A 20971-nucleotide genomic window follows, 5' to 3' on the forward strand; every position below is an offset into this window, starting at 1 on the left:
AGGGACGTGCTATGGGTGTTTGATGTCGTGACCTATGTACCAGGAAGAGAAAGGAGGGAGCTTCATGGAGCTGGAAATGATACATCTGTATCCGCATCTCCTCTCTACAAAGTCTGTTTCATAAAACAGCCTGCAAGAAAAAGAAACAAACGTCTTGAATAGCCATTACTAGGAAACAATATGGTAGCTCTACTAAAAGAAAATTAACGCCAAAATGAAGCGTGAAAAAATGACCCCTACAGTGAAAAGCCGTGTTTAATTCATGTGTGTTTCTTCCGAGTCCTGCCCCATTCCATCCTCAGCGTTCCAGCCTTTCTCCAGCGTTGCATGAAATCTCTCAGCAAATGCTGTTTTGTGAAAGCTTTGAATTTATACTTGAAGATGGAGGTTTGAGCTGAGTATTGCTGTGGAACATTCACACTCACCCAGAAACTCAGACTGAGGAAGTATTTATAGTCGGAAAAATGACAAGAGTGCCCTCTGAAATGACCACTAACCCCCAGCTTAGAAGAAATTACGTAGAGAAAATGGGAAACTTTTCTTAAAAAAAAAAAAAAGGAGAAAAACATGATCACAGCATTATACTTGTATTTCTTTAAGTGGTGGATAGGCTTATTTGTCAACAATAATAGTGAAAAGAAAAACGTGGTGGACTTAAAGAATTTTTAACCTGTTTTGATGTTTCTAGGGCCCAAAAGACTAGTACCATTCTAATCAAATTTATGCATTTTCAGTGGGATTTCAAATTTTAGTCATAAAACAATACTTTAATCTTCCTGAAGTATATTTCCTGTACATACAAGTGTGCAAATAGCGTAATTTTAAAATCACTTGGAATTTTGAAAAAAAATGAAAATTTCACTTATAAAATATATAAATGGGTATGTTCATATCCATTTATTTATTTGACATGAAGAAACACATAGTGCTTACTGTGTTTTGGGCATGGGTCTAAGTGTTTTATAAAAAAATGATTTTGATCCTTATAACAATCCTATGAAATAGGTACTGTTACCACCATTTTACAGTCAGGGAAGCTGAGGAACCAAAAATGGGAACAACAACGTACTGAATGCTACGACACATTGGAGTCAGCAAAATCAAAATATGAACCTATTCAACTTTCGATGTACCTGCTTCGGTCCTGAAACCAGTCTCCCTACTCCAAGTAACTTGAACGTACACTTGCAACCCTTCGTCTTGGATATAAACCCCAGAGGGATTGGGGTCCTAGGGGCTGACATTTGGGTTGCTGATGGATTGCGGGCATCCGTCTGGGAGCAAGTCTGTAAGGGATCTTGTAAATGGTCTTTATCAGATCCGCTAACTTCATAAGATATCACTTGCTGGTATAGAAAAGAATTTTCTTTGGAGATGAGTGTACCACTTTTTCTTAAGGCAGAATTAACATTCACTTTCCCCATAACACTTCATTTTCCTGGGACAGAAAATAAAAATACTAAAATCTGTCCTCTTATTGAGTGAGGACTGCACAGCTTTGCACTAGAAACCTCACATGATGTTACCTCAGCTGGTCACTCAGCCCAGTCACGTGTGTCTACTGACCTGTTGTCTGTGATGGCCTGAAAGTGCAGGAGGACACCTGTCCGTCTTTCTTGCTTGCTTAGGAAGTCTTCCGGCAGTTGTCCTGAGAGGTGTCCTCTCTCGGGGCTGTACATTCAGGTCCCAGCACTTGAATGCTGGTCCTCACGGTGGTGCCTGCTCTTCTCACCCAAGTGCAGTAGGAAGGGCTCAGGCTCTGGGTCTGCCACCTTTGCTTTGTGACCTTGAATTAGTGCTCTGAGCCTCATTTTTCTCATCTGTAAATGAGAACGATACCCATTTCATACAGTTAGTCTGAGGATAGTTGGTGAAAAGCACTTTGCAAATGGTAAAGGATTAAATGAATGCTATTTGGTATTGATGCTGATGATTATGACCAGAAAGCAACAGTAAGTTTCATGCTTTGCATGATAGCCCCTTGAGGAATGCAAACGAGTAGATGACACTTCCCAACCCAATCCGGTTCCTAGCAGAAGAGATTCATATTAAATGGCTGGACACCAAGGGCACCGAATATTGACTTAATGAGATGCTGCGAAGATTATTAAATTCAAATCCATCCTTTCAGGATTCTAGCGAAAATGGATTGTTTCCTGTTTGGGAAGCATCAAAGATTTTGCAGAGAGAGGGCACCATCTTGTGGTCAATAGGACACAGTGACAGGAAAAAAGAGTCCAAGAATCACACAGGGTTGGACAGTGGTTCTCAAAGCGGCATGTTATCCCCAGGCCTACGTCCCACCCCCAGAGAGTCAGACGCAGCTGGTCAGATGTGGGGTCCCAGGATCAGTACTCATTCGTGCTCTCGTGGGGTTCTCACATGCAGCCAGGGTTGGTAACTGCCAATCGATCGGGAGCTCTTGCCGGTGCCCACACAGCCAGTAGGCACAGAGAGCGAGGCCTACAGCGGGGTGTCCTGACTCCACACCCCAGCGTTTCCCAGGAGCAAAGGCTGCTGCTGGGCGTCCTGGAACCCAGGCATCCCAGGGCCTCCCAGGGCCTCCCGCTGCCTCCCAGCACCTGCTTCTCCTCCTTCCCTAGACTCTCCTGCCTGTCTTCTCCACCCCTGCTGACAACAACGGAACAGCTAACCCAGCGGCGCTTTCTTCTTTACAAAGCACTTGCCCCCAACCCTATCATTTCAGCCACAGCAACTCGAAGGGAGGTGTGATTATCCCTACATCCTATGGGGAAACGAAGGCCCCAGGTAACATAGCTGGGAAACACTCTGCTAGACCCGGATCCTGTGCTCCCAGGCCTTCTGCTGCTCGGAAGCTTTAGCACTTTGCCCCCTCAGCACCGCCCTCTCTCTCCTCTAGCGTCAACGAATTCATACTTTGTTCTCCCCCTGCCTGTTCCTTCTGTGAATGCTTTTGGCTCCTTTTCCTTTCTCTCACCCACTAAGTTCTTTCTTAGACCCATTAAAAATGGTAATTATAAAAACAACACCAACTACTTTTATACGTATCATCTTCTTCCAATTCTTTTCTTGATTTCCACAGCTACAGTAAATACCACCTGGTGCTAATACTCCCCAAATGTGTACTCCTGTCCCTGACGCCCCCAGTCTCCTGTTCTGCACTTCCAACTGCCCACTGGATCTCTCTTCTTGAATGTTCTTTAAACTCAGTGTGTCTAAAACGGCACTGATCTCAACCCAGTCTTGCATGCCCGCAATATCTTCTGCAATGATATTGTCCCAGGCACTCATGCAGCTGCAATACTCTATGAATTGACAAGGCCCAGTGACAAGGGCAAGAAAAGAAGGGACAGACATTAAAAATCACATTGCTGCATGGTTGAGAATTGGTTCAAGTAAGTCTCAGTGCAGAACAGGACTAGGTGGATGGTTAGTTATTGGAATGAATGGCAAATCTGACAATCTGAAGATAGGAGCAGTTTGAGCAAACATGATCCAGCACTCTGGGCCCGTCCTGAGTGTCTCTGCACTGCCTGAGTCAGGTCTGGAGTCTCCCCAGTACTCATTATCCCCCTCGGGCTGAGGATAGGCCCTGGAGCCTTACAGACAAGGCCGGCCTTTGGGAATGCAGCAGCTACTGTGTTTCTCCGACAATAAGACCTAGCTGGACCATCAGCTCTGATGCGTCTTTTGGAGTAAAACTTAATATAAGACCCAGTATGATATGATATGATATGATATGATATGATATGATATGATATGATATTTTATATTACATTATACCCGGTCTTATATAAGACTGGGTATTATATTATGTCCAGTCTTACATTATATAAGACTGGTTATTATATTGTATTGTATTATATTATATTATATTATACACCAGGTCTTATATCATATAAGACCTGGTCTTATATTATAGTAAAATAAGACCAGGTCTTATATTAATTTTTGTTCCAAAAGACGCATTAGAGCTGATGGTCCGACTAGGTCTTACTTTTGGAGACACACGGTAGTTCTCATTCCTCTTCTTCATTCTTTGATTTATTGAATAAACATTGTTTAAGTGCTTGTTATGGTGAAGCATTCTGCTAGAAGATATGTGGAATATAATGATGTAAAAGCTTTAAAATAGTGGGATTTTTAATAAGAGAATCTAAATGTTGATTATATTGTTATTTAAGGAAAGCTCACCAATTTAAATTGATATGAAAACAAGACTGATCTAAGAATGAGATCCTTCTTACTGGAGGGACCAGCTTTGTCTGGAGTATTCAGCTTCCTCCTGCCCCTGGTAGTACCTTCTCCATAGTCTGGCTCAGGCAAGGGGGAGCCATATTTTTTGATTTTCCCCAAATCTTAGCTAAGATAAAGACTTTGTTCATGTTTGGGGGATACAGATAATAAACTCAGAGAATACTTGGGATCTAGATAACCTGGCTAATAATATTTAATTTGATGATTGGCAGCATGAATCTCCCCTTGTTGCAGCACCCCTTCACGTGCCAGACACCTCCTCTGTCCCCTGCCACATGACGATACTCTCATAGACACAAAAATAGCTCCAAGAGCTTCTCTGGGAAGAGCAAGGAAAAGCACCCCCTTCTCTAGCTGGGGTAGACATGGTTAGAGCTGCCCATATCCAGTTTTCCTCTCCTTCCAAGCTTACAGGAGGCTCACACTTCCTGGCTTCTTGGTAGTTAGGCAAGGTCATGTGACTAGTTCTGAGCCATTGGTTGCGAGCAGAAGTGACATGTATCACTTTCAAGGTGACACGTGTCACTTTCAAGGTGAGGCATTTATTAGCTGGCTTCAGACCTTCTAGATCTCCCGTCTGTTGCCATGGAAAACTTGAAAATATCATGTTGAAACAGATACACCCAAGATGAAAGTAGCCTGCAATGCTGAGCCACCACGTGGAAATCCATGGTGAAAGTTGCGTGAACAAGAAATGAAATGACATTCTGATAAGCCGTGGAGATTTTTGTGGTGTTTGTTATTGCAGCATAATCTAGCCTATCTTGACTATATACCAGCCAATCCCCAGGCCAACTCTTCCCATTTCTGTTTCTTGTCTGAGGACCTGATTCTTCCCTGAGAATTGACACTAAGCATGGCTTTTCTCTTCAGCTTTATCTCCAGATCCATGCAGTGTGTCCCAGGGAGGGCTGAGCAATATCACTATATCTCTATGTCCTCCCAAACCCCAAACACTCATACATATGCTATAACTGTTCTCACCATCCCCACCACATTCCTTAACTTAAAATACTTGCTTACTTCATTTTTGTGCTCTTGGTTACAGTGAAGACATTAGGTGTATAGGTTTAAATTTATGCTATGACTTTAAACCCATCCTAGAGAGCACTCAGGTGGCCAAGAAAGCTGCTTCAAATTATTTAATGCTTGGCATTCAGCCACCAGTTGTTTAAAACTTTAAGTAGCTGCAAGTTACAGAAACCATCTGCTCAACTATAAAGTCTGCACCCAGAGAAAACCATTTTCAGACATGAAATAATGCAATCAAAGAACAAAGGATAGGGCATACAATCAAGCAGGACCGGAGCACGTGCTAATCCTATCTCATACGGAATCCATTCATTTCGCTCATCCAGTGGGGTAGGGATCCAGAGGCAAGCTGAGGAAGGGCCAGGGAGGCAAGTACAGAGCACTGGTTAGGAGTCAGGAGTGTATTTGAGGCTCCGTATTGCTACTAACCATATATAACCTTGTCACATAACCTTGGATAAGTGATAAGTGCCAACAGGGCAGCTTGCCCAGGTGTCCTATAGACACCCAAGGCACTCAAGTCAGCCAGGAAGTTTAGTAAACGGCAGAGAGAGAACAGAGCAACAGACATTGGATGCTGGGGAGAGGTGCTGGATGACAAGATCCGTTCCCTTCCCAGGAGAATAACTGAGTATAGAGAAAGCACTAACACAGGGCAGAGTGTGATAAACCTCATGAGAAATTACTAAGTGCTCTGAAAATTCAGAAGAGGGAGATATAACGACTTAAATCTTATTCTTCTGAATGTTCAGAGAAAAATGGGATATAATTTGGTCCTCCTATACTTAACAGTTCATCTTTAAAACCCAAAATTTAGGGTGCGTAGTGTAAAAATTGCTATCATCAAAATGTGCCCCTTATTTTGCACTAATAATCTGTCATATTTTTAACCCAACTCTATAACATGCGGAATGTTAAATTCACTTGCTAAAGAAGTATCAGTTGATTTCTTTTGATGAGAGTAACATAGTCTGTAGAATTAAAAATGATTGCTTATACTTTTGTGGTACTGACATAATCAGATTTAAGAGCACAAAAATAATCCTCAAACCATGATAGTAACATTATGTTTGGGGCAAAATAGACACCCTGAGTATGGGTGAGCTACACCCTCGCATTAAGTCCCGTGCCATGTAGCCCCTGCTGTGAAAAGAGGGCCGGGAAGGAGCTCTGAGATGTGGCTGGGAGAGGACCGCAGGGGCACAGAGCAGAGGGGTGGGGTGTTTACACGCAGAGCTGCTGTCACAGCACGAGTGGCAGGGTTCCAGGGTGGCCTTCTGATGCAAGCTGAGAGCAGGTCCTTCTTCCTGCTGGAACTGGTATGAGCAGCTCCTACAGAGGTCCAGGGCACAGCTGCTTATTTGGGGCTGAACTGGATTTGCAAGCTTGCGTGTGACCTCTAGGCCGCCTTGTCCCATGGCTCAGGAAGAGCTTTCTCCTCCAAGGCTCTGGGCTGTCCCCAGTTTGTGCCTCTGAGTTTCAGCCCCTTCAACTCTGCCTCAAGGCCAGAAACGGAGCTCCACGGTTGCCGGGGTGGGAAGAGGGTGTCGTCATACCTGTTCTCTACCTCATAGCCTGCTTTTGCCCCGTTGTTTTCTGCAGAGCCTAGCTTCAGTTTTCTGCTTTCATCCGTCCTCTTTCCAAGCTCCACAGGTGGTAGAATGGAACTGAACTGGGACCAAGGGACACTGGCTATCTGGCTTGCCCTTAGCCACCTTTCTAGTTTCATGGTCAGACAGCAACAGTCACGTGACTCTTCCTCAGGGAAAGGTGGCAGCCACAGGGAGGCGGTGTGGAGGATGGCGCCCTCACTTGGCCATTCACAGCAATGAACCCCTAATACTATGTTCAGGTGTTACAGATGCCATTGACCTGGCTAGTTTGTAAAGACAACACCGTTAAATAATAGGATCTTTATGGCATTTTGTAAATGACATGGTGGGGGATAGAGGTGGCCGTAAAAACGTTTGTGCCACAGAGACTTTTGGATTGCTCATGGCAAGTGCTTACAAGAATCATTGGACTTAAAGATGAGTTATGCACTGTTCTTTAACAAACAAATAAAAAAACTTAATCTAAATTTGCTGGCTTTTCCTGTGATAAGTGGTTTAGCATGTTACTAACCAGTATTTTTAAAATCAGTATTTTCAAAGGAAGGGTGATTTTTTTTTTAACAAGACAGAGAAAGAGACAGCCTTACAACAGCTGTAACTGTTGCTATAAAGAGCACATTTTGAACCTGTCTGGGAATATTGTATCATGACATGGTTTGTGGTAAAAAATGATGTTAAGTGTCATTTATAAAAACTGTCATATCTATACACTTAAAAAAAAGTTTTAAAGTCTTCCAAATTAAGGGTTTGTTTTTTTGTTGTTGTTTTTTGTTTTTTTAAAAAACACATAAAATACCTTTTGGTGTCAAGAAGAAGAAAAAACCTTTGCATAAGTGGTGGATAGAACTGAAAAAGTAATAATAAATTAGTAAGTACAGCCATTAATATAATTTTAATAATTTGAATCTACATGTCAGTATCTTGCTATGACAGCCATTAAAACCACGTACACACATAGGTTAATAGGGGAGGGAGGTGGTAGATGAGGGTAAAAGGGATCAAATATATGATGATGGAAGGAGAACTGACTCTGGGTGGTAACACACAACGTGATATATAGAGGATGTAATACAGAATTGTACACCTGAAATTTATGTAACTTTACTAAAAATTGTCACCCCAATAAACTTTAATTAGAAAAAAACAACAACCAAGTATACAAATAAACTTAAGACTAGGCCTTTGAATCATAAGATTTTTATTATTTTATTTTTTGCTTTTCTTTTTTTATTTTATTAAATTTATTGGGGTGACATTGATTAATCAAATTATATAGGTTTGAAGTGTACATTTCTATAATACATCATTTGTATATTGCATTGTGTATTCACCACCCAAAGTCAAGTCTCCTTCTGTCATCATATATTTTGACCCCTTCACCCTTTTCTACCTCCCCCTCACATCTCTTTCCCTCTGGTGACCACCATACTGTTGTCTGTCAGTGAGTTTTTTGTTATTTGTTCGTTTGTTCATTTGTTGCTTTCTGTTTCATATCCCACATGAGTGAAATCATAGGATTCTTCTCCTTTTCCATCTGACTTATTTTGTTTAGCATGATACTCTCAAGTTTCACCCATGTTGTTGCAAATGACACTATTTCATCTTTTTTATAGCTGAGTAGTACTCCATTGTGTATATATACCACATCTTTATCCACTCATCTATTGAAGAACACTTGGGTTGTTTCCAGGTCTTGGCCACTGTGAATAATGCTGCAGTGAACATAGGGGTACATATATCTTTACGAATAAGTATTTTCAAATTTTTCAGGTAGATACTCAGAGGAGGGATTGCTGGGTCATATGGTAGCTCTATTCTTAATTTTTTGAGGAACCTCCATACTGTTTTCCATAGTGGCTGCACCAATTTATATTCCCACCAGCAGTATATAAGGGTTCCTTTTTTCCAGATTCTCTCCAACACTTGTTATTTCTTGTCTTGTTGATAATAGCCATGTAACGTTAGGTGGTGTCCCTAAACTAAGATTTTTTAAAGAAAATAAAGCATTTCCAATCACAATCTTTTTTTAAATTCAGGTGTACTTGACATATAACATTATATTAGTTTTAGGTGTACAACATAATGATTTGATATTTGTATATATTACAAAATGATCACCACAATAAGTCTAGTTAATATGTCACCATACATAATTATAAAAATCTTTTCTTGTGATGAGAACTTTTAAGATCTACTCTCTCAGCAACTTCTAAATAAGCAATACAGTACTATTAACTATAGTCACCATGCTGTACATTACATCCCCGGTCTTATTTATTTTATAACCATAAGTTTGTACCTTTTGACTCCTTTCACCCATTTCACTCACCCCCACCATCACCAATCTATTCTCTGTATCTATGAGGCTTTTTTTTAAAAAAAGATATCATTTATCAATGAGATCACACAATGTTTGTCTTTTTCTGTCTAATTTATTTCACTTAGCATAATGCCCTCAAGTTGCATTCATGTTGTTGGTAATAATACACACACACACACACACACACCACAGTTTCTTTGTTCATTCATCCATCAGTGGACACTTAGGTTGCTTCCATATCTTGGCTATTGTAAATAATGCTGCAGTGAACATGGGGTGGGGAGTGCATATATGCGTATCTTTTCAAGTTAATGTTTTCATTTTCTTCAGAAAAATACCCAGAAGAGAAATTACTGGGTCATATGGTAATTTTATTTTTTAATTCTTTTTAAGAAAACTCCATACTGTTTTGTAATAGCAACTGTACCAATGTACAATCCCACAAACAGCATAGAAGGGTTCCTTTCAATAGTCATTCTAACAAATGTGAGATAATATCTCATTGTGGTTTTGGTTTGCTCAGCACCTTTTCATGTTGACCATCTGTATGTCCTCTGGAAAAATGTCTATTCAGTTCCTGTCCCCATTTTTTTTTCGAATTCTAAATGTATATATGTACTCTTTGATCCATTCCAGTACCAAGTATTTACCCAAGGAATACTTTGCATACAAGAAATAGTATGTATAAAGCTATTCATTACAGTGTTGTGATTGAAAAAAAACACAAACCTGTAAATACCTTGAAAAGCATCGATAGAGGACAAGTTAAATAAATTATGGTTCATCCACACAATGGAATGTCATGAAGCAGATAAAAATTAAGTAGCACTTATGTACTCAAAATGGAAAAATCTCCAAGATTAACTGAATAAAATGGAAGGTGTGCAGTAGCGTAAACAGGAAGCCTCCATTTGTGTAAAGAAAACAGGAACATGTGTGTGTAATGCACAGGATATCTATGGAAAGAAATGCAAGAAACAGTGCCTCTGAGATGGACAACTGGTGGAACGGGATTGAGGAGGGAAAGAGGCCACAAGTCTGTTGATTATCACAAGACTTAACACACAATTACATAGTAAGAATAGTAACTAGTTGCCCACTTTCTCCACTTCTATTCAATAGTGCTAGAAGTTCTAGCCACAGCAATCAGACAAGAAAAAGAAATAAAAGGCATCCAAATCTGCAAAGAGGAAGTAAAATTGTCATTATATGCAGATGACATGATACTATATAGAGAGAACCCTAAAGACTCCACCAAGAAACTATTAGAGCTGATAGATGAATTTAGTAAAGTAGCAGGATACAAAATTAATATTCCCCATTTTTAATGAGATCATTTTTTTTGCTATTTCCAATCACAATCTTGAGAGAGTAAAGCTTTTTGAATCTTACTAATAAATAAAATAACATAAAACTTAACTATTTACAATTTTACTTTTGTTTCATCCTTAGAATTTTTGTATTATAGTGTACATATATGTTGCTACATTAGTATAGATCTGTAATTTGTATATAAATATGCATCATGTTTATTGATGGACGTATGTGATGAAAAACATTTGGAGACTACTAGTGTCATGGACTAGTGTGGCAACCCCCCTGGCATCTATTCCTTTTCTTCCATCAAAATTCAGGGTCCAGTTTTCTTTGGAGAATGCCCCCACGTCCTTTGTGGCAGTTGTATGTGCTCTGTAAAACTGGTCCCACCCCAACTCCAGGAGCAGTCCCTGTTTAGCTTAAGTCTGTCAGAAGATCCCATCCCCCTTGGGCATTGTGGCTGGCTTAGGGACAGGTGTGGGATCAAATCTGGTCCTCTCAGAGATAGAGGGAAATATCTACCAAGGGTTTCTGACAGGCAGCTTCCTCGATCTTCCAGGCACTCCTAGAAGAGAGACCCTGTCTTTCTCTGGACTATGTACCATACAGATAGAGGCAAGGCCTGTCCTGGCATTGCTACAGTGAGCTCTGAAGCCTGGAGGTGCTGCCAACATACAGGGGGGGCAGAGTAGAAAGAAACCAAGAAATTCCTTTTATTTTGTTAGTGTTTTATATTACTCAAAACGTGAAAAGTCCCAATTAAAAGAAGAGTAGTAAAATTTAGCTGGACTATGGAACAGATACATCATATCTGTTCTGGAATATGGGAGGGCTGAATTGCTGGTTAAATTAAGACTTATTCATTAAGTCTTTCCTGAAACTCTGCACATCAGAGCAAAGTTGGATTGATGGGTGGGTCCAATTCTCAGGGCACCTCATCCAATTTCAGCAAAAGCTCAGCTTGCTAAAAGTTGGCACCTGATATTTTCTGCCTCCTTTTTTGGTAACTTTACCATGCTATGGGGACAGAGCCCCAGAGAGCAGTTTCCAGGCTCTCAGCCTCACGTGGAAGGGTGCTGGCTCAGGTAGTAGATGGCCGTCAGCTGTGGCTGGTTGGCTGTCAGCTGTAACCCTTGAGCCGTTGGCTGCTAATATAACTCCGAGGCTGCGCTGGGGAGTGGAATCGAGGGGAGTTGAGAGTCGTAGGTCATTTGGCAGAAAAGCGGACAGCAGGTCGCACGTCGTGTGAATCCAGCCTCCAGTGAAACTACAGTGGTATGACTCCCCTACCTATGGCTCCGTGGGTGTTCCTTTTTGGCCTCACCATGTCCTGCTCTTATGTGGGGAGTGGGAGCAGAGACCCGGCAGGCCGCCCTGCGCGACACGTGCTCTCAGCCAATCAGTTTGTTTTTGCCTATTTTATACTAAGGGGTAAATGAATTATGGGTCCAGTGGATTCTTCCTCCCTAGGTGTGTATTGCAAGGGACAGAAACTGATTATTCAGGGAGCACGGCAGATGAAAAATGGAATTAGCATGTATGTTCGCTGCGCCGCCACAGGGTGGCAGGAGGAGATCAATAAACACAGGCAAAGACCTGTATCCTCCGTGCTTTGCAGAGGACGCGCTGGGAACGTTCGCTCCTCTTTGAGAAAACCACAAGCTGCCCACACCAGGTCAGCTTGCCCTCTGGGTAAGTTAGTATGGAGAAAAATACTTCTCTTTTATCAAGAGTTCCCTGTAAAACAATAAGAGGTGCTGAGGGAAAAAAGTAGATGCTTGAAGTATGACAGTGACGGTAACTGATAGGGAGGGTACGGTATCTGTTTCTGCTGCTTCCTCTCTGCCTCTCTTTCTCCAACTGCAAAATAGCGGTTCTGGATGTGACCTACCTCATTGTGATACAGCAGGAAAGAGATAAGATGAATAAAGTGCCCTGAGAGTCGCAGAGGAAAGATATTTTTCTAGAAAGATTGGCATGAGTGCACCGTGTGCATCCGACCCTCCCAGAACCTTCTGGGCACATATGACGTACCCCCGTGTTTTGGTGACTGTGGACCATGCGATGGTCTCAGAATGTGCTTCTCCTTCTGACATTGTCTTCTCCTTAAGTAAGATAGGGACACCAACTGAGTTACAAACGCCTGCCAGAAAGAGTTGCTTCTTGAAAGAGGTGGCAGAGGCAGAGGAGAAAGACATATTCTTTGTAAGGGAGGCTTCTGGGAAGGACAGATTTGGAGCCAGGTGCTGTGCTTCAGGTCTCAGCCTTGTTCTGATCAGGCCTGATTCTCTCCCACGTGGAAATGAAGGAATGCATATCTCGTAGGCCTCTCCTAGGCTCAGCAGAGATGATGGGAAACATGAATGGTGATCGGAATAAACTTAGTACGTAACTTGCTTGGCAGTTCGAGACTGTCTCTTCCCCGTCCTGTGTGTTGGATTTCACCCTCTTCTGAGGCTATCTGACTGCCTTCACCCGGGAAGCTGGAAGTCAACCTGCTTAGAGATTCCTCATGGCATTAAGTGTGGTTGTGGTGGGGGCACTGTCTCTGGCCAACTGGTCGGCCAGTTTTGGCTTCTTTCTCTGTCCAGTGAGGAACTTCATCCTATTTCATAAATATCATTGTTATTTCTTGGCATCTTAAGCTGTGAGATGAGCAGCATAACTGGGATCACTGCATGTTTTCATTTTAACCAGGAAATTCTTCTGGAGGCTTCGCCAGAGGTCTTCCTGTTCCCATCCGGACCCTCCACATGTCTCACATATGGTGGCAGGGAGGTGAAAATTAAAATGAGCTGTAGACGACTCTAGAGTTACTAGGATGAAAGCACCAGGGGAAAAGGCTGAGTGCTCAGGCCCCGGCAAGGAGGTTCACTCGTGGGGCCTGGTTTTCTCCAAGTGCAGCCAGGAAGCAGTGAGACTGGCTCTTGGGAAAACTGGAAAATCTGGCCTAAGAACAAATCCTTCTTTAGTCAGAGCCCAGTTTTCCGGAATGGGCACTGGGAGAGTGTCTAGTGGTTCAAATGAAAGGAATTTGAGAAATAGAACTAAAGTGAAGACGTGTCATTGGTACAAAACAAGTTTGGAACAAGGGGGCATTGGTGGAGCTTTGCTCTGGAAGTGCTGAGAAGGCTGTAATCAAATGGCGAGCCCAGCTGCTGGCTCGCCGAGTGCAGCCTGCTGTGTGATTGAATGCGCGCAGGGAAGCCCTGATGTTGGCCATTTTGAACGGATCCAGGGGACAATGGCAGCTGGCAGCAACGAGAGCGGGGAGCCCCCAGCAAGGGGGTTAATGATGATCCACAGCAACCCCCGCAGAGAAACTGATGTCAAACAGCATCTCATGGATGCTTCCAGCAAGGACGGCAGTGGCAAGGGCTTTCAGGAATGTTAGAATAGCATTTGACTCAGGACGAAAAGTAGATCAATCCACTCTGGTTAATTGCAGGGTTCACACAGGCGAAACAGTGGTGCCGATACTGACTGAGGCCTCCCTTGGCAAGCCCCAGTTTCACTTCCCAAGACTTTTTTGAAAAATTACACTTTTCGGAGAAAAATGCTCTGAACTTGGGTCTCACCCCTGAGGTGATTGATTTACTTTTCAGCAACTATTCAAGTTTTTAAAGTGATACAAGATTAGAATGAGGGTGGTGGTGCTGGTGGTTATAAAACCCAGAGTAAATTTTAAAAGCTTCATTATGTAGTTTATCTCTTTTTAAAAAAGGATTTTCCCCCCAGCCGAATCTTTCCTGTGACAGTTGTTACAGGCCAACTAAGGCAGAAGACCAAAGACATCAAGCCCATCATCCACTAACACAGATTCCCTTTGCTGATGAGAATGTGTTGGCGTCTTTCCTTAGCCTCATCCCAAAAGAAAAGGAAGCCAGGGATCTAGGAACTGGGATAATCAGCCATCAGTCAGATACAAAATATCCACTGATATCTTTTGCCCAACCTTTCTATATATGAGGGCCCCCCTTTTCTTTAAAGATTTTTATTCCAATATAGCTAAAATACAATATTATATTAGTTTCAGGTGTATGCAATAGTATTCAACACTTATATACCTAAAGAAGTGATCACCATGTTAAGTCCAGCAACCGTCTGACACTGTACGGTGCTATCACAGTATTATTGATTATATTCCCCATGCTGTACATTACATCCCCATGACTTATTTGTTTTATACCTGGAAATTTAAACCTCTTATTCCCCTTCACATTTCCCCCCCTTTTCAAAGGTTTTCAATTATAGTTGACATTCATTCAATCTTCTATTAATTTCAGGTATACAGCATAGTGGTTAGACATTCATATAATTTAAGAAGTTGTCCCCCTGGCTAGTCTAGTATCCACCTGGCACCATACATAGTTATTACCATATTATTGACTATGTTCCCTATGCTTTACTTTACATCCTCATGACTATTTTTTTACTACCAATTTGTACTTTTTAACCCTTTTTCCCCTTTAACCTTCAACCCCCTTCCTGTCTAGAAACCATCAAAATGTTCTCTGTATCTATGAGTTTGTTTCTGTTTTGTTTGTTTTGTTCTTTAGATTCTACATATAAGAGAAATCACATTGCATCTGTCTTTCTCTGTCTGACACACTTCACTCAGCACAGTACCCTCCAGGTCCATCCATGCTGCTGCAGATGGTAAGAACCCATTCCCTTCCCTGGCCAACTAATATTCCGTTGTATATATGTATATGTACCACCACCTCTTTATCCATTCATCCATTGATGGACACCCATGCTGCCTCCACATCTTGGCCATTGTAAACAGTACTGCAATGAACATATGGATGCACACATCCCCTCAAGGTAGCATTTTGGGTTTCTTCTGATAACTATCCTGAAGTGGGATTACTGGGTCCTTTTGTGTCTCTTGTTACAACCTTTGTTTTAAAGTCTATTTTGTCTGGTATAAGTATTGCTGTGACTACTTTTTTTATTTTTCTCATTTCCGTTTTCATGAAATAATTTTTCACTCCTTTACTTTCAGTCTATGTGTGTCTTTTGATTTGAAGTGAGTCTCTTGTAGGCAGCATATGTAAGGGTCTTGTTTTCTTATCCATTCAGCCCTCCTATGTCTTTTGATTGGAGCACTTAATTTGTTTACTTTTAAAGTAATTGTTGATAGATATGTAGTTATTACCATTTTATTCATATTTTTTATCTTCTTTTTTTCCCCTCTTAAAGAAGTCCCTCTATGATTCCTTATAATACTGGTTCAGTGGTGATGAACTCCTTTAGCTTTTTCTTGTCTGGGAAGCTCTTTATCTGTCCTTCGATTCTAAATGATAGCTTTGCTGGGCAGAGTAATCTTAGTTGTAGGTCCTTGGTTTTCATCACATTGAATATTTCCTGCCACTCCCTTCTTGCCTGCAAAGTTTTTGTTGAGAAATCACCTGACAGTCTTATGGGAGCTCCCTTGTAGGTAACTAACTGCTTTTCTCTTGCTGCTTTTAAGATTCTTTCTTTGTCTTTAATCTTTGGCATTTTAATTGTGATGTGTCTCGGTGTGGGCCTCTTTGAGTTCATTTTGTTTGGGACTTTCTGTAATTCCTGAGCTTGTATGTCTGTTTCCTTCACCAGCTTAAGGAAGTTTTCTGCCATTATTTCTTCAAATAGGTTTTCAACTCCTTGCTCTCTCTTCTTCTGGGACCCCTTTGATGCGAATGTTGGTGCGCTTAATGTTGTCCCAGAGGCCCCTTAAATTATCCTCATTTATTTTATTTTATCTTTTTCCTTTTTCTGTTCTATTTGGGTGTTTTCTGCTGCCTTGTCTTCTAAATTGCTGATTCCCTCCTCTGCTTCATCTGATCTACTGTATTCTTCATTTCCATTATTGTATTCTTTATTTCTGACTGGTTCCTTTTTATGTTTTCTATCTCCACTTAATGTTTCCTATCTCTATGTTGAAGTTCTCCCTGAGATCATTGAGCATCCTTACAACCAGTGTTTTGAACTCTGCATCTGGTAGATTGCTTGTCTCCATTTTATTTAGCTTTTACACGGGACATATTTGTTTGGCTCCCCATTTTGGCCACCTCCCTGTGTTTGTTTCTATGTATTAGGTAGGGCTGCTATGTCTCCCAGTCTCAGTATGAGTGGCCTTACGTAGTAGGTGTGCTGTGGGGCTCAGTGGTGCTGTCTTCCTGGTCACCTGAGCCAAGTGCTCCAGGTGTATCCCTTGTGTGGGTTGTGTGTGCCCTCCTGTTGTAGTTGAGCCTTGGTTGCTGTTTGCACACCAATGGGAGGAATTGACCCTTGGGCTGATTGGCTGTGACAACTGGCTCTGACTACAGTGGAGGAGCTGTTGTGCAGCTGCTGACCCTATGGCGCAGGATTCACTTTGGTGCCTGCCTAGTGTGCCCTTTGGTTGTATCATCCCCTGAGGCAGCTGGGTGATGCTCCAGCTGGGTCCGAAGCTGGCCAGTGGGTGTGCCAGCTATGGGGCTATGAGGGCCCCCTTTTAGTGTCAGAAGGAGCCAAGGTCTCTCCCATGATTGTGGCTCTCCTTTGTTATCCATTGATTGAGAAAAATTCATAATAAGTATTTAAAACAGAACCTAAATACTATTCAAAAATAGTCACATATGGATATGTGAGATCTTATTTTTCAATCTTAGGCAATGGTTAGAGGATATTGGCAGGTGCCTTTGTAACAGCTCCTGTAAACCCAGGAAGGGAAGCAGCTAAGACATATCCCCACCCTTGAGAAGACGATCATCTAATGTTTAAAAAGGGGCCTACACAAGGTGTGACCCCCCATAGCCTTGGCATTAGCATAGCACTGAGAGCTTTGGGACAAGGCAGGCCATTTCTTGGTACTTGACACAGTATCCTCTACCACGAGGTCAACTCTGGAAGCGTTGCTGAATAGCTAAGGACTACTGAGGGGAACGGAAGGAACAGAAGGTAGCTCTGCAGCCTGACATGCCAGCAGCCCCCAGGGAAGCCAAAAAGGGAAAAAGTAAGGTGGTGGGTATCCGTTTCTCACCCATCCTTCTACCTCAGGACCTTAACTCCACGTTGGCATGCCATCGCCTGATATAGAGGTGAGGACAGTTCTCCTTTCTACCCTCTCCCACTCAAACAGTGACTGTAAAGACCAGATGCCCTGTGGCCGGAAGCTGACCAGGACCCCAGAGCCCTGCACATGAGAGGAGCAGGTGGCTGTCTAGTGGCTCAGTGCTTGGGATCTTCCTTGAGAACCTCTCCAAGGCCAAGCCTGCTGGAGAAATGCAAACCTTGTAGCCGGAAACTTAGTCTGAAGTCCTTTTGGCTTATTATAGGCTCATTCCAGTGCTTTGAAAAATAGAGTTCACCTTTCTACCTAGAGATTAGTCCTCTTCTTCTGGATAGTTTAGAAGGAAGTGATAAAGATGATAAAAAATAAATCAGCAGCCTGGTGCTCCAAGACCAGCCAGTGGTCAGAGTTTGCTTGATGGAGGGAGGGGGGAAAGTCTGTTTCCCATCCCCTGCTTTCTGGGGAGAGATCAGAAGAGCAAAGTCTTCTTTCTAAGAGGCAAGGAGTTGTCATATGAGTGCAGGAGGACACCCTGGCTAAGCACCAGAGAACACAATGGAGCAAACTAAAATTTTGTATTTTATATTTGAGTTAGGGACATGGTGGCAACTATGGGGAGGAAATGTAATTGGGCCATATTCATAACAAATCACAGGCCACCAGGAAGTTTGGTAGAGCCCAGAGCTGGACGCAGGTAAAGAAAATCAAACTTCCCAAAGAACACTTCTAAAACATACTAAGGGAAACTGATAGAAAGCAGGTGGTCTTCGAGTAATGCCAACTCAGCAGAAATAAGGCTCTCCCGGAGCAGTAGATTTTCTCTGGTTAGAAGCCAAGAGTCTGGTGACTTTATTATAATATTTTTCTCTTCTCCTTTGCACTCAGGAGCACTTGGCATTCTTTAGCATAAGGCCATGATTATATTAGGTACCTGCAAAAGGCTTCAATAAAAATGTCATTTGGTGTAGCTCTGATTATTTGCTGATTCAGTAAAAGGTCAGCGCCTGTTACCAATGGCACCCTCCATGGGCAGGAACTGTGGTTTAAATATTGACTGTCTCAGTGCTCAGTGGTATCACAGGTAAGGGAAGATTCCAAAGATCAGTCTATCTTTCGTCCCTCCTCCCCTTCTGTCCTCCCTCTTCCCTCTCTCCTTTCCTCCCTCCCTCCCCCCCTTCCCTCCCTTCCTGCCTTTTACATTTTTTTTTCCACATTTAATATTATTTTATATTAGTTTCAGGTGTATAGCATAGTGGTTAGACATTTATATAATTTAAGAAGTGATCCCCCTGACTAGCCTAGTACCCACCTGGCACCACACATAATTATTATAATATTATGGACTACATTCCTTATGTTGTACTTTATATTTCCACTGCTAATTTGTACTTCTTAATCCCTTCCCCTTTTTCACCCAGTCCCCCAACCCAGCTCCCATCTGGTAACGATCAGTCTGTTCTCTGTATCATACTGTTTCTGTTTTGTTTGTTCGTTTCTTTTGTTCTTTAGGTTCTACATATAAGTGAGATCATATGGTATTTGTCTTCCTCTGTCTGATTTGTATCACTTAGCATCATGCCCTCTAGGTCCATCTATGTTGTCACACTTCCTTTTACATTTATTGCGTGACTGCTATGTGCTGGAGATACAAAGACAAATTAGACACAACCCCTGGCCTTATTAAGCTTCCAGTCTAGTAGGGAAACAGCAAAGATGGCCCTTGTTAAAAAAAGGAACTACATCTAATGGTTAAAAATAGGTAAATCATGAAGAAATAACAAATGCCCACAAACCTGTAAAGAAGGGAAAACAAAATAGTTGTCATTTTATCTGAGTCTCAATGATATGGGCCAGAAGTTTTGTTTGTAAAAGGGTACAAACAGAAAATGTCAGGTAAGTGCTTGTTGAAGAAATTAATTAACACAATTACAGATGCTAGTGCTACAAATTGGCTCTGAGATTCTAGTCTAGCCCTTTCCATTTTCTAGGAGAGGAATCTGAAACTTAGGAAAGTCTAAGGGCCTGGAGCCGAGGATGGAGCAGAGAACAGCAGCCACATCTCCTCGTCTCTGTGCTTTCTCCCACGTTGATCCCTGGCCTGGGCATTCGACATGCAATTTTGAAATTTTATTTGTTTATTTTAACCTCTTTATTAAGGTATGATTGACATACAAAAAGCTGTACGTATTTAATGTGTACAACTTGATGAATTTGGAGATAAGTATATACTTGTGAGAGCATCATCACAATCAAGACCATAAACTTATCCATCACCTCTAGAAGTTTCTTTTCTTTTCTTTTCTTTTCTTTCTTTCTTTCTTTCTTTCTTTCTTTCTTTCTTTCTTTCTTTCTTTCTTTCTTTCTTTCTCTTTCCTTCCTTTCCTTCCTTCCTTCCTTCCTTCCTTCCTTCCTTCCTTCCTTCCTTCCTTCCTTTAAATTATTTTCTTTTGTGGTAAGAGGACTTAGCATATATCCTCTCAGCAAAATTTGAAGTATATAGTACAGTATTGTTAACTCGGCCCTATGCTGTAGAGTAGATCTCCAGAATTTGTTCATCTTGCATAACTGAAACTTGGTCCCCTTTGGCTGACAACTTTCCACAACATACAATTTTTTTAAAAGGGAGTGAGACACAATCTTTGACCTCAAGTAGCTCAGCATCTGGGAGGGACAATCCCATTGCAGAAGGACTAAGGCTACTGCCGAAAAAGAAGGAAGTGGGTTTCTGGGCATTAAGTGAGAGAATAAACTAGTCTTAAAAATGTTTAAGAGGAATCCTTTATACCAAGAGAAACGTGGTTCTGCTGCGTTAGTGCTGTGTGGCCTCCCATAATGTTCCCTTCAGGCAGTGAACGCTGTCAGCTCAAGCAGCGGGTGTGTGAGGTCAGAGCCAGGGCCTGGTCCCCAGTGGGGCTTTCACGGGGCCATTGGCAGCATATCTTCTACCCAGCCAGCTGTCTTCCAGATGACAATGAAGGGACACACAGATGAGGATGGAAAGTGTACTAATGTGGAAAGAGCGTGGTCTTTGCAGTCAGCGAGACCTGGGTTCAAGTCCCAGCTCAGTCCGGGCCTCAGGGCCTCAGCTGGGAAACCTCCAGGCTGCGGCTTCAATTTCCTTATTTATGAAATGGGGAGAACATCATCTCCTTTATAGGGCTGTTGTGACTCAATGATGATTAAATATTGTGGTTTGATGGGGAAAGGCCCCCCAGGGATTTGTAGGGTGCTATTAATGTTCTATTTCTTGACCTGGGCGTTAGTTATAACTGTGCACTGCTACATGAACTGTAAACTGTTCTGTGATTTTCTGTAAGCATGGTATATTTCTTGATAAAAAAGTTTTTGAAAAAAGGAGCTAGGATTACCAACCTCATAGCTACAGAACAAGTGAAAAATACGGATCTTTTC

General features: G+C 42.0%; 1 protein-coding gene across 1 annotated transcript in view; it reads left to right on the forward strand.

The window, feature by feature from the left end:
- Nucleotides 1-15185, forward strand: part of AFG1L (AFG1 like ATPase) — a 193543-nt gene extending 178358 nt beyond the window's left edge. Inside the window, exon 13 of the mRNA XM_074333372.1 lies at nt 15081-15185. Within this exon, the coding sequence (XP_074189473.1) occupies nt 15081-15128 (48 nt within the window). The 3' untranslated portion in view covers nt 15129-15185. The remainder of the gene's footprint in view (nt 1-15080) is intronic.
- Nucleotides 15186-20971: the final 5786 nt, after the last annotated feature.

Source organism: Rhinolophus sinicus, linkage group LG05, assembly GCF_036562045.2.
Source record: "Rhinolophus sinicus isolate RSC01 linkage group LG05, ASM3656204v1, whole genome shotgun sequence".
In the NCBI taxonomy this organism is placed as follows: domain Eukaryota; kingdom Metazoa; phylum Chordata; class Mammalia; order Chiroptera; family Rhinolophidae; genus Rhinolophus; species Rhinolophus sinicus.